Below are 11,237 nucleotides of genomic sequence, written 5' to 3' on the forward strand. Positions count from 1 at the left end.
GTACCAGGCACAGAACACTGACTCTTTCCTGGACAACTATCTTATGGTTGGTCCTTCTTCAATGAGCAAAATAAGAAAGAGCAAGAGTCTATATGGCAACCTATGAGGCAAGAGAATAGAGAGGTAAGACTCAAAGTGAACAGCAAGCAAATGCTGCTAGGACAAGCACCCGCTACTGCTCAAGTGGGCCAAGCTTAATGCAAGACACTGTATGGTAAACTTGTCTCTCAGTAGCTACTAATAAGCTCCTGCTTATTAGTATGGACACAGACCTGGGTCGATCTCTGATGCTACACACCCAAGAAAAGCTGTTTCAGAATACACATACATTTCATTCTCTCTTCTCTTTGCTTCTTTCTCCTCTGTTCTTTTCTTTTTCTATCTATGTCTCTGTTTCTGTCACCTCTTTCTCTCACACAAGAGATGCACACATACTCATGCCCATCAGAGACCTATCCAGGAGAGAATTAGAGAATGTTTACATGGAGGTTGAGCCTCTTAGGAGCTGTACCCAAGAAAGGAGATTTCTCCAAGGAAAATCACAGGCTCACAGAGCCCAGCCACTGAGAAGCTAGGAAAGTGAGTCAAGCTTCTGGCTAGGTCTATAGTCATCTTAAGGCTCAATTAAATCTGGAGGAGACCCTTCCAAGCTCACTCATGTGAGCCACTCGCAAGGCTGCCAGCAGGCTGCAGAAAATCTGCATCTAGCTCACTCTTGTGGTTGCTGGCAGGCCTTGCTCTTGCACCACATGGCCCTCCCCATAAGATTGCCAGGTTCTTTTTGCAGAGCTGCTTCACATCATGGCAGATAGCCTGCCCCAGAGCCACTGAAGAGACAGACAGATACAGACAGACAGACAGACAGACAGACAGACACACACACACACACACACACACACACACATACACAATATGAAGAAGAATACACAAAGTAGAAGCCAAAGTGTTTTTTATACCTAAACTGGGAGGTAACCTCTCATCACTGCCCTATATTCTATTCACTAGAATTATGCCACTAATCCCGTCCCCCTTAAAGGGGAGGTGAATTAAGTGACATCCTTTAAAGAAAGGGGAGGGGAATCAAAGGATTTACACAGACCTTTAAAAATTGGAACAGGAACCCAAAGAATCGTGGAGGAAAATAAGTATGGCCAAGTATTAGGAATAGAAGTAGCTACTTGCAAGGCTAAGGCAGGAAGATGGCATGAGTCTTCAAGAATTCAAGGGCAATAGGGGAAACACAGCAAGACTCCAGTTCAGAAAAGAAACACCAAGAGCCAGGTAAGTTACTAAGCTATTGGTGGGACTTGTCTTGTTACTGCATTTCTCAGCTCCCAAGAGGGAATTCAACCGCTCCCTCTGGGGAGATTTATGTTTGCTTCCTGAAAAATTCGAACTCTTTTAGGAGATTATGCTCAGGGAAGAGTAGAAAGATGTGCACCTTTGAGAGAAAAAGGTACAAACAAGAACAAAAGGAATAAAGGAGTATATTCTTAGAAGAGCACAAAGGCTCAATAGCTATGTGCATTTGGTCATATAAAATGACATTTATCAAAATGAATTCCAAGAAATGGAAACAAAAGGGTTTTTTTTTATTGTTTTTCTCTTTTGTCACTTTTTGATTTCAGTACCTTTTGTTTTGTATGTAAGTTTATCTCTCTGGGGGAGGGTAAAGTGAAGCATATGGCAGGACCAAGGGTGAACAAACAGCAGTGATACTCACTACATACGATATGAACTATACTAAGTGAACTATACTAAGGAAGAAGGGACATTGTTCGAAAAGATACTCATTACATGTCTTATGCAACTGTAACTCCTTTGCACAACAACTTTAGAATGAAAAAAGGAAAAAAAGGAGTGATTTATCTGAGAAAGAAATTCCTTAGTGACCCCCCCCCAAAAAAAAAGAGGTCTGAAGTGTCACTTCCTAGCAGTGCTCCAATGAATGGCAAGTTCCAGAGGCATGTGGTCACATGCTGTGCCGAGAAAAACAAAAAGCCGATTCCAGAATCCCAGATTCCTATGACTGTGGATGGTCACAATCATTAATTCAAGGACTCGTATGGCATTCAATATTCCAACACTGTTATCTGAGATATGAACTTAAGAGGAAGGAAACCTTACTTTGGCACTGGTGGATTTAGTTCATGGGTGCTTGGTTGGCCCTGTGGCTTTGGGCTGTAACAAAACACTATCTGATAGCAAGAGAGTAGCAGAAGCCTGTCCATCTCATGGCAGAGAGCTAGGAGGCAAAGAAAAGAGACTGGGAGGGCCCAGATCCCAATATCCTCTTTAAGGGCTCCCACCCCCCACCACAATGACCTTATTTCTTTCTACAAAGATCCCATCCCCTGTAGCTTCTACCACCGCCAGGCTAGAGATCAGTCTTCAGCAAGGATCTTTAACAATGGCTAGAACTCTTACCACTTGAGCCACAACTCCACTTTCTGCTTCTTGAAAGTTAGAGATAGGAGTCTCTCTCAGATGTTTCCCTGGGCTGGCTTTGAACCACTATCCTCATGTCTCAGTCTCCTGAGTAGGTAGAGTAACAGGCATGAGCCACCAATGCCTGTTTTACTTTTTAATGTTTAACCTACTATGGAAACTATGGAAATCTGATACATTAGAGATACTTTGTGATTCTGGGAATACTGTTGATTTTTTTTTTTTTTTGTCCAATGTGGGGCTTGGACTCTGGGCCTGGGAGTTCTTCAGCTCAAGGCTACTGCCCTACCCCTGGAGCCACAGTGACACTTTCGGTTTTCTAGTGGTTAATTGGAGATAGGAGCTGGCTTTGAATGCCTCCTGAGTAGCAAGGATTACAGGCGTGAGCCACTGCACCCAACAATACTGTTAGTTTTTAAGTTATTGTGCGTGGTAGTGGGGTTACGAGTTCTAAGAGCTGCAATATATACTTGAATACTGCCAGATGAGTGGTGTATATGTCCTGTTTCTGTGTACAGTAGGAAACATAACATATAGCTGACACAGGATTAAGCCGGGTGATGAACAATTCAGGTTCATTCAGCAGTAAGCTATTTCTAAAATTTTCCATATTATAAATACACATCAATACTTACATAAACATGGAAGTGGAGTCTCGGAGGCGAGTCTGCTTGACCCTCTGCCTATGCACCCTCCAGGGAACCCTTCAATGAGTTCCATGGAACCTTGGGTTCTTTTTGAACAGCCTTAAAAACCACTGCTTGGTGCTTCTAGGTTTTCTTCTCAAATATTGATACAGAAATGCTACTTATTTTGAGCATGCTCCCTCGGCCCCTGCAGAATCTGGTACAATCCCCTGGATTCCATACCCCATGCAACAGAAAAAATTCTAGCAAAGCCAACAGTTCAGTTATGGGGATGCTGCTGAGTATGGCAGCATCACAAGTTCTAGAACTGAAAGATATTCTTCCACTTTACCAGGAAACTACCTGCCAATCTCAATTTTTCTCAAGAGTACAGAGATCTGACTACTAGGGTTAAGCACTCCCCATCTTGTCCTGAGTCCAAAGATAGATAATGCTACAGACACAGGTAAAACTCCCCAGACACAAAGTGTTCCAGAGCACTATAAGCAAAACATGTCCAAGGACAGTGCCCAGATCCTGAGTTCAAGCCCCAGGACTGGCAAAAAAAAAAAAAAAAGATAGACACAAAACACAAAAGATTAATGCAGGATCTCATGAGTCCATGTATAAGAAAAAAAAAAACCCTACAGTGATAATTTAAAATGGAAAAATTGCACTACATGTAAATAATACAATGAAGGCAATTTTTAAAAGGACTAGAGGGACCGGGAGTTTGGCCTAGTGGGAGAGTGCTTGCCTAGCATGCATGAAGACCCCGGTTCGATTCCTCGGTACCACATACACAGAAAAAAGCCAAAAGTGGTACTGAGGCTCAAGTGGCTCTAGCCTTGAGAGAGTCCAAGGACAGTGCTCAGGCCCTGAGCTCAAGCCCAGGACTGGCAAAAAAATAAAAAAATATAAAATAAAAGGACTAGAAAGGCAAATAAAAGCATTTAATCTATTGAAAGTCACATCTATCATGAGTCCATCCTTACTTTATTTTAAAAAAATTAGACAATGTAATTTACATGATTTTTTTTTCTGCCAGACCCGGGCTTGAGCTCAGGGCCTGAGCACTGTCCTTGGGCGTCCTCAAAGCCAGAGCTCTACCACTTGAGCCACAGCACCATTTCTGGCTTTTTCTATGTATGTGGTACTGAGGAATCAAACCAGGGAATTTGTGTATGCTAGGCAAGCACTCCACCACTATGCTAAACTCCTGGCTACTACATGATTTTGTTTTTAAGAGTGACTCTTGCTATGTAGTCCAGGTTAGTCCCAAAACAAACTTAGAATCCTCCCACCTAAACCTATCACATACTTGGGGTTAGAGTTGTGCACCACCATCCAGCTACCTGTATTATTTCATTGAGTCATCCAACAAAGATTAAGTACCTATTCGGTGTGAGTGCACCAAGGGCTAACTTGGGCAAAATGTCTCCAGAGTTTGTCAAATGACCCTTCAGGTTGCAGTATTAGCTTTCCATCACTGCAAATGCCTAAGATAACAAACTTTGAATAAAGTCCCTGCTTTACTTAGGTTGGTGGCTTCATAGCCCAGGCCTGAGGTGTGGTAGTCAGCAGCACACAGCCAAGGAAAGCTGCTCATCTTGCAGCTAGGAAGCAAAGGCAAATTGAAAAACTGGCTGCAGTCAAGGAATCCACTCCCTTGAACTAGAGCATACTTCCTAATGTCCACTACCTCCCAAGAGCACCTTCAGTTAAGAACCCATCAGGATGAACTCAAGGTCAGAGCTGTGATGGGTGATCCATCACTGCTTCAAAGCCCCATCTTTAAGCACTACAATCAAACCTTTACCAGATGAGCCTTGGGAGACATTTCAGAGTCAGAGAAAAACAGTTGACAGCCAATGCTTAGTATGACACCACAGCCAAAGCTCTTCAAAATACCTTGCTTTCCACACCTGGCACTCCAGATTCAGGTGCTAAATTCAGCTCACTGGAGACTTCAACATTATCACCAGTCTACATCCAAGCTAAGCATCATCATTTCAAGTCACATGATTGCTAAGATTAACTTCTAAACTTTTGGGCCGAAATGAATGCCGGTGGAAACTGTAACACTACCAATGCTCAAAATTAGTACAAACCCTTCAAACATACTATTACAAAGTCTTCACATGGTCTCATATTTCAGGGTCTGTCCTCCCCTGACACATGAGGTTTCCTGGACTGTATCCTACTCATGTCTGTATCCCTGCATCCCAGAACTAGAAACGATTCATATTTTCTTTATCTTTTTAAATATACGAAGGCCAGGCATTGGTGTCTTCATGCCTGTAATCTTGGCTTCTTAGAAGGCTGAGATCTGAGGGTCTTAAGTCAAGACCAGCCCAGACAGGAAAAGCATGAGACTCTTATTCCCAATTAACCAGCAAAAAGTAGAAGTGGAACTGTAGCTCAAGTAGTAAAGTACTAGCCTTGAGCTCAAAAGCTCAGGGTCGGTGCCCAGGTCCTGAGTTCAAGGCCCAGAACCAGTACCAGGCTTCCCAGCCTGCCCCTCCTCCACCCCCAAAGCACACACCATACAGACAATATATGTTTTAAAACTCAAAATATACCGACAAAGGTTTTTATATTCATTATTTTATTTCTGTTTTTGCTTTTGGTTCTGGAGACTGAACCCAGGTCTTGCACATCAGATAAACTTTAATCAATGTGAATTCTATCCAAACAAATGTGCCCTTTTTCCAAATACGACCTGAAAGAATTCCCTAACATAATCCAGACATTACCAAGAGACATAATGAACTCTTTAGAAGTTTCTAAAACCAGGGCAGGGAGCATAACCTAGTGGTAGAGTGCTCATCTAGCATGCATGAAGATCCAGGTTTGATTCCTCCCTCCCACATACATAGAAAAAGCCGGAAGTGGTGCAGTGGCTCAAGTGGTAGAGCTCTAGCCTTGAGAAAGCCCAAGAGACAATGCTCAGGTCCTGGGTTCAAGCGCCAGGACTGGCAATAAAAAAGTTTCCGAACCACAGAGATCAACTTTTGGGAACCTTTTTTTTTCTTTTGTTGTTGTGGGACTTGAACTCTGGGCTTAGGCATTGTCCCTAAGCTCTTCAGCTCAAGGTTACCACCCTACGCCTTGAGACACAGCATCATTTCTGGTTTTCCGGTGGTTAGGTGGTTAGAGATAAGAATCTCGGGGACTTTAGTGCCTGGGCTGGCTTTGAACCGTGATCCTCAGATCTCAGCCTCCTGAGTAGCGAGATTACAGGCATGAGCCACCATGTCCAGCTAATTTTCGGGATCTTCAATTCTCCTTTCAGTCTAGCAGTCTACCAGAAGCTTTCAGGTGTAGCACATTATTTTGAGCCACCAAAGCCCAGATTCATGTTCTGGCTCACAAGGTTTTATTGAGCCATCCTCAGTACCTATTATTAAAGGAGAATACTGTATGTGTTTTTACTAAGTACAAAATAGTCATAAGTACAAAGATGAACAAGAAAATAAAAGTTTCAAATAAATGCTAAGAATAGAGCATGAGGCTCACTGAAATATGCTCACTGGTGATACTCAACTGAGAAGTAGCCACTCCAAGAAGCAATCTTTAAAAGCTCACTACTACAGGCCAGGGGTAAATTTCTGTGGCACAGTGATCAGCTAGTATGCATAAGGTCCTGGATTGGATCCTTAAATGGCAAGCATAAGATAAAATAACACCAACAACAAACACCTCCTGAGGCAGACAGATTGTAAGGTCAAGACCAGCTTGGGTTCCATAGCAGGACCCTATTCAAAACAAACTAGGAAGCAAACAAAACACCTCATTTCTCTGTCACTGGGATTTCACACACATATAAACAAAACAGTGTCTCTTTTTTTTTTTCCCACCAATCCTGGGCTTGGGCTCAGGGCCCGAGTACTGTTCTTGAACTCTCTCAAGGCTAGAGCTCTACCACTTGAGCCTCAGCACCATTTCCAGCTTTTTTCTATGTATGTGGTACTGAGGAATCGAATCGAGGTCTTCGTGCATGCTAGGCAAGCACGAAGGCCAAACTCCCAGGCCCAAAACAGTGTCTTTATTATGAAGACCAGTGTCTCTATTCTAACAGTTGGGCAAAGGTTGGGGGGAGGGAAGATATGCTGCCCTTATCTCAAAACAACACATTTTATTTGTTTGTTTATTTTGTCCATTGTGGGTCTAGAACTCTGGGCCTGGTCATTGTCCCTTCAGCTCAAGGCTACTGCCCTACCCCTTGAGCCACAGTGCCACTTCCAGTTTCCTGGTGCTTAAATGGAGTGGAGCTGTGACTCAAACAGTAGAACACTAGGTTGAGTTAAAAAAAAAAAAAAGCTAAGGGAGAGTATGAGATGAGGTGGAATAAAAGCCTTAGTACCAATACCACATACACACACATATATAGCAAAGGGAAATCCTGTACAAAAACCTAAAGCGGAGGGGTCTTGAATTCTGGAATTGGCAAAATGCACCCAGTTACAATCAGCAATGTTTTTACCATGAAGCATTATTCAGAAAGCTAAGTCATCTAAAATTAGATACTTAGTATTTAGAAGGTTCAGAACTGAGAACTTATATGGCCACAGTACTACCTTGTTGCTAGAAAGACAGGTGGAAGTGTAAAGTCAGTCCTTTAGGATTACACCAAAAAATATGAATTACGTTCAGTAGCAACAGAACTACTCAAGGTTCCTAAGCATGAGAATTACATGATTAACTTGCTCAGTGATGAATAAATTACAGGTTAGTGGTAGGTAACCATTCAGGGCTACTTTAAGAGCCTGGCAGTAAATCTGAACTGTCCAAAAGAAATACAACATAAACCACATATAATTTTTTGATTCCCAGTAGCTGGACACTGTGAAAAGAAATCAGTGAAAATAATTTCAGTGACATTAAAGTTTACTTAATCCAATATATTTAAAATGTTATTCTGCTATACAGTTTTTAAAACTTTGAGTAAGAAACTTTGCATTCACATTTTCATACCAACTTGAAATTTAGTGTTAATCTTTACCTCATTTTATTTTGTTTGTTTTTCTTGTTTGTTTTTTTGCCAGTCCTGGGCTTGAGCTCAGGGCCTGCGCACTGTCCTTGGACTTTCTCAAGGCTAGAGCTCTACCACTTGAGCCTCAGCACCACTTCCGGCTTTTTTCTATGTATGTGGTACCGAGGAATCGAACCCGGGTCTTCATGCATGCTAGGCAAGCATTTTAACCACTAGGCCAAACTCCTGGCCCCTCTTTACCTCGTTTTAAACACTAAATTTTCATTGGAAATATTTGACATATACACCCTAAGTTTTACACATGAAAGAATAGATTCACATTCTCAAGGGCAGTCAAGACATACTTAAACATTTTCCAGGAAGGGATATGCTTGCAAATTTAAATAGTCAAGCCTGGTAGCAGTGGCTCATTCCTATAAGCTTAGCTACTCAGGAGTCTGAAATCAGGAGGATCATGATTCAAAGACAGCCTGAGCAAAAGTCAAGAGAGTTCTCCAACTAAGCAGCAATATGCCAGACTGGAAGTGAGGCTCAAATGATAAGAGCAAGAGAGTTGAGCAAGCATGAGAAATCCTGAGTTCGAGACACCCACACACAAAAAAGCCAGACATCTATCAACTTCTTTCTGTAATCCCAGCCATTCAGGAAGCTGAGATCAGAAGATCACAGCTTGAAGCCAGCCCAGGCAGAAAAGTCTGTAAGACTATCTCCAAAACAACCAGGAAAAATCCACTCTGGATTTTTGAGGTATGGAGACATACCTCAAGTGGTAGAGCATCAGCCAAGCATGCAAACTGATCAAACACAAGGCACTGAGCTCAAACCCCAGTATGAGTGGGGAAAAAAATGATCAGTTCCTCAGACATCCTGGTCATGCTTTGAGTGTCCAGTAGCTAGCTGCACATGATGATCGTATTAAACATTTACAGGCCTTCAGAGTGACAAAGGTACTGCGGCTTTTGACACTTCCCTATCTACCTAATGATCAGGAGTCATACTGTCAGAGTGAACCTATCATACTCTCATAACAGTGGCCTACTTTCAGTAGGCTAATGCTCTCATCTGTAAAAAGGAAATCTTCAAATGACTACAAGGAATTCCTTCATAGTTCCCAACACATGGCATATACTCAAAAAACATTTCTGGAAAGAATAATCTTTACTAATAAAGGAATAATTCACTTGTTTGTGACCTACTTAAGCCGTTTGTTACTATATTCCTAAAACATTCCTATTTTTCAAATAGTTCACTGTATTAGAGTCTATGTTCAAAAAAGAGACCAATAAATATACTGAGGTTTGAACTCAGGCCTTATACTTTCCTAGGCAGGTCCTCTATCACATAAGTTGAGCCTCCCAGTCTTTTGTTTTATTTTTCTGGCCAGGCCTTGAGCTTCTTATATCTCATGGGCCACCATCCTCCTACCTAGCTTTTTTTGTTTCCTAGTTTTACTAACTTCTTTTTAATTTTTTGCCTGGGATGGCCTACAACTGTGAACCTCCTGATCTCTACCTCCCTAATAGCTAACATTACAGATGAGAACTTTTTTATTTTTAATTGTATATTTATTAGAGGTACAGGATATAATGATTAAGACCCTAAGTTCTGGAACCAAGCCATCTGGATTCAAGTATTGGCTCTATCATTTACTAGGCATATGATATTGGGCAAATACCTAACCACTCAGTTTCCTCTTTTGTGTCCAAGGCTGGGAGGTTGGCCTAGTGGTGGAGTGCTTGCCTAGCATACACAAAGGTTGGTTTTGATTCCTCGGTACCACATATATAGAAAAAAAGCTGGAAGTGGTGCAGTGGCTCAAGTGGTAGAGCTCTGGCCTTGAGAAAGCCCAAGGACAGTGCCCAGGCCCTGAGCTCAAGCCCAGGACTGGCAAAAAAAAAAAAAAATTGTCCATGCAGAGCACTGTGGCTCACCCCTGAAATTCTTAGGATGTGAAGATCTGAGGATCATGGTTCAAAGACAATCAGGAAACTAAAATCCATGAGACTCTTATCTCCAATTAACCACCAGAAAATTGGAAGTGATGCTGTAACTCCAGGGGTAGGGCAGTAGCCTTGAGCTGAAGAGCTCAGGGATAATGCTCAGACCCAGAGTTCAAGTCCCACAACTGACCCACCCCCCTAAAAAAATTGTCCTGTCCTGTTAGTAAGAATTACAAAAAATACAAAGCAAAGCACTTGCCCCTAGAACTTAGCCTATAGTAGCTGTTCAATAAATGTTCACTTTTCAAAGATGGTGCAGAAGTTGACATGTAACTAAAGCAAAAACCCCGGGATTTCTCAATTTGTTTTCCCGCATTCTACTAAAAAAATGGGTAGGCAGTAATCTGAAGTCCTCAAAAGGAAAATCTTGTATGTACTTATACTAACAAATCAAAACAAAACAGGAGCTACCTATGAAACTTCAATTACCGACCATGCAGAATTATGCAGTTTAGCAAAGCAAATACAAAAACAAAACAAAAACAAAAAGCCTTTTGCCTTACCTGCTTTTCCGTTTCCGAGGTGGTTTCTCCACTGTGCCAGTCAGTCTGCACATCAGACAAATTAAGACGGTCAACAAAAGTAACGTACAAGAGCCCGTCCCCGGGGCCTCACTATGCCAGTCCAGTACTGAATGTCCCTTCCTCTGGGATCCAGCTCGCCGTGCCCACAGCTAACCTGACAAACACCTTAGGCTGCTTCCCCTACTGACCAACGTCCAGCGATCCTGGGATGCTCGGTCCTCCTCCTTTCCCCTCCGTCCGAGCCCTGCTCCGTCTTCTGGTTCCTCCCTCCACGCTTAGCCCCCCGATGTGTCCACAGGCCAGCTCCCCCAAATCGTCCACCTCATTGTCTGCTTCGCCAGCTCCCCCGCCCCGGCCCCCAGCCCGCGGTCCCCCTTTCCCGTGCCCACCCTCTTCCGACCGCGCACGGCCCACGGAGCCCCGCCCCTCCCGCCCGGGCGCCCCCCGCATTCCAGGGCCCCTCGGCGGGACGCGCGCCGTGCCCCGCCTGGGCCCAGCGCCCCCGGACTCGGCGTTGGCGGCCCCCCTCACCCCGCATCTGGGGTGCAATCGCATCCGCCCTAGGTGCCCTCCAGCGGCTCTGCGCCCCCGCCTCCTGGGTCTCCGCGGCCCCGGCCGCTGCCTCTGGGCCCCGATTCCCCGC

General features: G+C 43.5%; 1 protein-coding gene across 3 annotated transcripts in view; it reads right to left on the reverse strand.

Moving 5' to 3' along the window:
• The window catches only part of Scai (suppressor of cancer cell invasion), a 104,227-nt gene extending 93,324 nt beyond the window's left edge, over positions 1-10,903 (reverse strand). For 2 of the 3 annotated variants that reach the window (XM_090330626.1, XM_090330628.1), the window contains exon 1: positions 10,574-10,903. In XM_090330626.1, coding sequence (XP_090186752.1) covers positions 10,574-10,626 — 53 coding nt within the window. In that variant the 5' untranslated portion in view covers positions 10,627-10,903. The remainder of the gene's footprint in view (positions 1-10,573) is intronic. The other variant, XM_090330627.1, reaches the window with a different exon arrangement.
• Between the last annotated feature and the right edge of the window lie 334 nt (positions 10,904-11,237).

Source organism: Megascapheus bottae, chromosome 3, assembly GCF_031878675.1.
Source record: "Megascapheus bottae isolate mThoBot1 chromosome 3, mThoBot2.hap1, whole genome shotgun sequence".
Classification (NCBI taxonomy): Eukaryota; Metazoa; Chordata; class Mammalia; order Rodentia; family Geomyidae; genus Megascapheus; species Megascapheus bottae.